Source organism: Panulirus ornatus, chromosome 34 (assembly GCF_036320965.1).
Source record: "Panulirus ornatus isolate Po-2019 chromosome 34, ASM3632096v1, whole genome shotgun sequence".
Lineage (NCBI taxonomy): Eukaryota > Metazoa > Arthropoda > Malacostraca > Decapoda > Palinuridae > Panulirus > Panulirus ornatus.
In genome coordinates, this window is record NC_092257.1 from 11,926,980 (window position 1) to 11,932,979 (window position 6,000).

At 38.7% G+C, this 6,000-nt stretch overlaps 1 protein-coding gene across 9 annotated transcripts in view; it reads left to right on the top strand.

The window, feature by feature from the left end:
- Tmem131 (Transmembrane protein 131) overlaps positions 1–2,264 on the top strand; it is a 329,859-nt gene extending 327,595 nt beyond the window's left edge. For all 9 annotated transcript variants that reach the window (XM_071682330.1, XM_071682334.1, XM_071682328.1 and 6 more), the window contains one exon: positions 549–2,264. In XM_071682330.1, coding sequence (XP_071538431.1) covers positions 549–922 — 374 coding nt within the window. In that variant the 3' untranslated portion in view covers positions 923–2,264. The remainder of the gene's footprint in view (positions 1–548) is intronic.
- The last annotated feature ends 3,736 nt before the right edge of the window (positions 2,265–6,000 follow it).

Below are 6,000 nucleotides of genomic sequence, written 5' to 3' on the forward strand. Positions count from 1 at the left end.
ATGACTAAGAGGATCTGTGTGTCATAAGGAGGAGATGCAAGAGGGATGATGAGACTATGAAGGAGATGGCAAGATGAAGGAGGATTTGGGTGCATGAGATAGTGAATTAAGAGTATTTTGATAAATGGGAGGCAATTTGCTATCATTTGGCTGAACCCGGATTTATGAAGCATTCAAGGTAAAGCATTGGATAATCTTTGGGACTTGGCTGTGGACTGTAGCTTTGATATTGGTAGGTTATACATGACAGAGAGAGAGTGGATATGTGCACTTGAGGCTGTTGTTCATTTGTTCCTTGCAAAGGTAATAAAGGCAATTTAGTGTACAGAATATTGAAGTGATTCCCATTTTATATACTTTCCTCTTTCATTACATTTTGGATGACTTAACTTTCTGAAGACTTCATATATTTTGACTATTTTACGTTTGTGCTGTTCCAATCTGTCATATGGTATGTAGTCATGATTATTCTTGTGGAAACATCCTCCTTTTCTAAGTGTTTGAAACAATGGTGAATGTTGGGTAACTGGTCATAATTACTTTTTCAGATGATGAATGGCCTCGTTACTGCCATTCACAAGTAGGAGGATCACTTTGGCCTGATGGTAACGGTTACCATCATGATGGAATAAGTCTTAATTCCAGTAATGCACCTGCACCAAGCTCGTGGGACTCTTGGTCAAGTATTTGGTCACCACCCTTCTTATCTTCAAGTCAGGGATCATCTCCACAATCCACATCACCATCTCCTTGGGGCACAACTCTATCACAGACACCAGTATCTGGTGTAAATGATGCTAGTGGGGCTGTATCAAAGGGACTAGGCTTTGATCCCTTTTGTTCTGTCAGTAACATTTGGTCTGCGCCTGCGAGTCACTCTGGTGACTTATGGGCACCACCAACCTCCAAGAAGGATGTTTAGATTCAAGTCTGGTGTGCATAATCACCACATCCCAACCAATCATGTTGCACAGTACATAAAAAAATTATTTTTTCTTTTTCGAGCATATACACATCAAGCCTCTCTGCATTACATTTTATGGTATAACGTGTTTCCATCATTTTTTTCTTTTCTTTTATGGCATTGACAGGTTCACTTTTTTATCGAAATGGAATGAGATTCCATATTAGTCTAGGAAGGCCTTTTACTTAAACCATTTGTTCACTATTCATTGATATTATTGATTTTATTTTGATTAGCAACATTTTCATCTGTTGTACATGACTGGTAAATCACACAGGCAGTATGTTTGTATTTTTAGTTAATGAGAATATATGGTAGTATTTGTTGCAGTGAAATATGCTTTAAGAAGCATAGATTTAACAGGTTAAATGTTAATTTATATTTTTTATCATTCATCGGAACTGATACATCAGTTATATAAATTTACTTCTAAATGGACTTAAATATTTTATTTACATATCGAAAAACAAAGATGTATCTTTCATAATTTTGGAGTTTTAGTTTATATAGTTCTCATATTGTGAAAAAAAATCATAAACTGAAATCTTTGTGCCATATTGAAAGATTTTGTTTACAACATGCCATCACTGCTGGTTGTGTGCAGAGCAGATAAGGACTTAGCAGCACCATTACTGTTATGAATTTGTGCATTCATTACATATGGTGGAAAATAATTTGTAATTTTGAAAAATATTCACATGCTTATGATACATAATATTATGCCTCGAGGAATACACATCCTTAAAGAATGAATAGGAGGCAATTTTCAGGTCTGTGTTCAGCCCATTGTGGTAGTCAGTATTTCAAGGTGGCTGAGGTACAGTCAACTGAAGGAAGGACCACTCATTTCTGAAGAAGGTTACTTAACACTGTATTTTCTTCTGGATTTAAAAATATAGAACAAAATATATATATATATATATATATATATATATATATATATATATATATATATATATATATATATATTAGTGTGTGTGTAGACATGCATTAATTTGCATGAATAAATGAGGATCACATGTTATGAATACAAGGCACTAAGGATTTTTATATAATTTGCATGAAATGCAAGACCACCAGTGGAGCTACATTTCATTGATATTGTCACCTTCTTTTGACTGTACTTACAGCCTAGAACTCCAACCAGTATTGTGTGTTCTCCCACTCAGTATTTGATTATACTCACGGATATGAAAAGCCTATAATAATTCTAGTTTCATACTATCAAGAACTCGAGACCAAGCAGATTGTCAGACATTACCAAGAGTGTTTTGATGGACAAATAAAACGATGAAACAAGCATTGTATTGTCTTCCACCTACATGAAAAATAGAGCTGAATTAGGGCATATGTAGTGGTCAGGGTAAACTATGGATTAGATAGTGGGGGCTTGGGTGTAAATTTTGGGCTTTGGTTTTGGCATATACTTGATTACTGAAATGTATGTAGAAGTTGGTAGGCATCAGGGAGGTATATTACCAGTACAGTATTATACACCTGGGTATTGGGAGGGCTGGGCTACTAACAGCTGCTTAGTGAGCTAGCATTTCAGTGGTAGGCATGCTTCACTTCTCTAACCTATGTAACTGTCTTTCCTTTTCTGCCTTACCCACAAATGGACTACTGGCACTCTGTCCACAAACATACAATCTCTCCATGTCATACACATTTGACAACACTTAACTCGCACAACCCATTTTTCATAACTCTACTAGATTTTCCTGCGGTGAGCACTGTGCACTAGCCCTGTCTTCTGGCAAAATGGTTGGAACAATAAATAGTTGTAGTAGGTAGGACCATTAAGTAGTAGTAGTAGGTACAAACATCAGGTAGGAGCCCCCACAAACACTGCTAGAGTTGCCCTCTGCCAGTGGCATGTAAGGAGTTCAGTAGTAAAGACGAAGCAGCAGCACTGGAATTCACTAGTTACGAAGACTATTCTCATGGACATCCCCTTGAAGGAGTGCAAAGAAGAGGCATCAGAGATACAGATATATTTACTAAGATAACCTAACCTAACCTGTATAAGGTGGGAGCCGGTAATCTCAGATAACTGTAAATGACAGAGGTTTAAATATTTTATTGCAGTGGGAAGTTGTATGGAAGTGGTACGTGGATTATGTGTTTGCAATGAAGAATGTGTATATGACATACTTGGAGAAATAGAGAGACTTTTCTGTGAAGTTAATGGATCTGGAGAAAATCAAATAATAGGGTTGGTGTTACATATACATGGGATGGGAGGAAAACTTAAAAACTGAATTTTTATCGAGAGTAAAGGTGTGTGAGATCAGGTAGAGGAGAGGTTTAGTCCTTTCAGGTGAATATGACTCTACAGCAAGAGTAACCAATAGAAGGTAAATGCAAGTAAAAGTACAGCAACGGTGTTTGAAAGTTAACAATGAAAGTATATATTTTGAAAAGCTCTACAGAAGAAAAGTACTTAACTGTCTTATAGATATTGGGGTAAAAGGACTTGAAGGTTAGGTAGCAAATGGTGTGCAACCACTGGCCAGGGAGGTATATTGATAGTACTACTAACCCCTCCAGTTTTGGTTTTCCAAAAGAAGAAACAGAAAAGACAGCCAAGTGGGGAATATTCCCTTGAAGGTTATCATCTGTTCCTTACACTACCTCACTATTGCAGGAAATGGTGAATACATATAAAAAAAAAAAAAAAAAAAAAGGGTATTGGGAGGGTTAAATACAACTGTGTAATGAGCCAGCATTGCACTGGTGTATGAATTGCACTCCTTTGACCCAGGCAGCTGTGTTTTCTTTCTGCCTCACTCAAATGTTGACTATTGGCATTCTGTCCACAAACATACAATCTTTCCTTTTCACACATAACACGATAACACTCGACTCATTTTTTGTAACTACATTTTCCTTTGGTGAGGGCTGTGCACAAGTCCTGCCTTTTGGTAAAATGGTAGGAGCAAAGAAGTAGTAGGAAGGAAAATCAGACAGGAGCTTTAGGTAGTATTAGATTGGAACATTATGGCAGGGAATGAAATGAGTGTTAAAGTGAGTGAAATGTAAAACTTTGAGTTGATATGGGCATGTGGAAAGACTGCAAGATGGGAAGTTTACAAGGAGAAAGTGTATGATACAATTGCTAGTAGAGGAATACACTGAAAAATGGAGTGAGAGTATTGAATGAAGGGATTGCTTGGAATGGTGTATGCAATGGAAGCATGTGAGGACAGATAAATGGAAACTTGCCATGGTCACTCCCTTAATGAGAGTTCCCACAGGGAATGGGTGTCAGACATACAGAGTAGAAAGATATCAACAGGGATGTGTGGTGTCACCATGGCTATTTAATTTATCTATGGATAGCATAGTGAGGGAGGTGAATGCAAGGATCTTAAAGGGAGAAGCATGTATGCAGACTGTTAGGGGTGGGAGGGCTTGAGAGGTAAGTGGTGTTTGCTAATGACATGGCACTGGTAGTATATTCAAGAGAGAAACTGCCGGTTGGTTTCTGGGTTTGGGCCAATGTGTTAAAGGAGAAAGTTGAGAGTCAATGGGAATAAAAGCAAGGCTATTACGTTTAGCACTGAAGAGAGACAGGTTACTTAAGAGTTAGAGGTGCACCATAGGATGGGTGAGGAGGCACAGGTCCTGGGCATGTTGAGGAATGTAAAGAAAGAGAAGTCTGTCTTTAAGGACAAAGATGGGTATTTGATTATATTTAAATCTTGTCAGTGCTGAACAGATGCAAGGCATGGGCCTTATATAAAAATGTAAAGAGGGTGGATGTCCTGAAAATTAAATGTTTGAGGACAGTGTGTGATGTGAGAAGGTCTATCTATCCATGTTTGATGCCTGTTCCCAAATGCAACTCCCTTAAAGGAATTGCTGAAGCAATACAGTCTCCATAACTAGTGAACTCCAGTGCTACTTCTTAGCCTTAGTGCTTCACCCTTAACATGCCAATGGCAGAGGGCAACTCTAGTGCAGTGTTTGCAGAAGCTCCTTCCTAATGGTCCTACCTACTAGTACTATCTACTGCTCCTACCATTTTGCCAAAAGGTAGAGCTAGAGCATAGTGATTACCACAGGAAAATTCAGAGTTAAGAATGAGCTTTGTGAGTTAAAGTGTTATGCATGACAAGGAGAGATTTTATGTTTATGGACAGAATGTCAGTAGTCCACATGTGGGTGAGGCAGAGAGAAAAGACAGCTCCCTGGGTCGGAGGAGTGTAGCTTGACAACAACTGAAGTGCTGGCTCACCAAGCAGCCGTCACTAACCCTCTTTATATCCAGACAGGTAGTACTGGTAATGTACCTCCCCCATCACTGGCTGCCTACCTATAGGTTAGAGAAGTGTTGATCAAAAAAGAGATGATTAGGTAAGAATGAGAAGTATGTATAAGAAAGCTGAGGAGGGTGTTGCTGAAATGGCTTGTACATAGGGAGAGAATGACAAATGGGATATTCATTTCACAATTCGAGGGAACAAGGAAAAGAGGGAAACCAAGGAATAAGTGGAATGATGTAATGAAAGATGTTTTGAAGGTTAGGGACCCAAATATGCAGGGTTCAAGGCATGCAAGGGACAGAGTAAATTGGAGGGATATGGTATAAAGGGCACAATAATCATCTTTATGGAGGACAACTGGCCCATACACATGACCAGATTCGTCAGATGCTGGTTCCAAGATCAGAGGAATGTTGAACTCCTCGAATGGCCAAGCAAAACAAGTGATCTCAATCCTACAGAGAACATATGAGCAAATTTTGTTAATGGGTGTGCTGTCAATGGGCTGGACCAGGGTATGTGAAAGTGGTCAAGGGAAACTTAATAAAGGTTTGTATAAACCGATTGTGGATAAAAGGCTCTGGTTTTGGAGCATTGTACAATACACCTAGAGGGTGAACATGAGCGAATGAGGCCATTTCTTCATCTATTCTTAGCACTACCTTGCTGACACAAATGACAAAATGGCAAAATAAAAATCATTTTCGCCACTTCCCGCACCAGGAAGGTTGAACCAGGAACAAAGAAATGGCTATATTTGCTCACAAC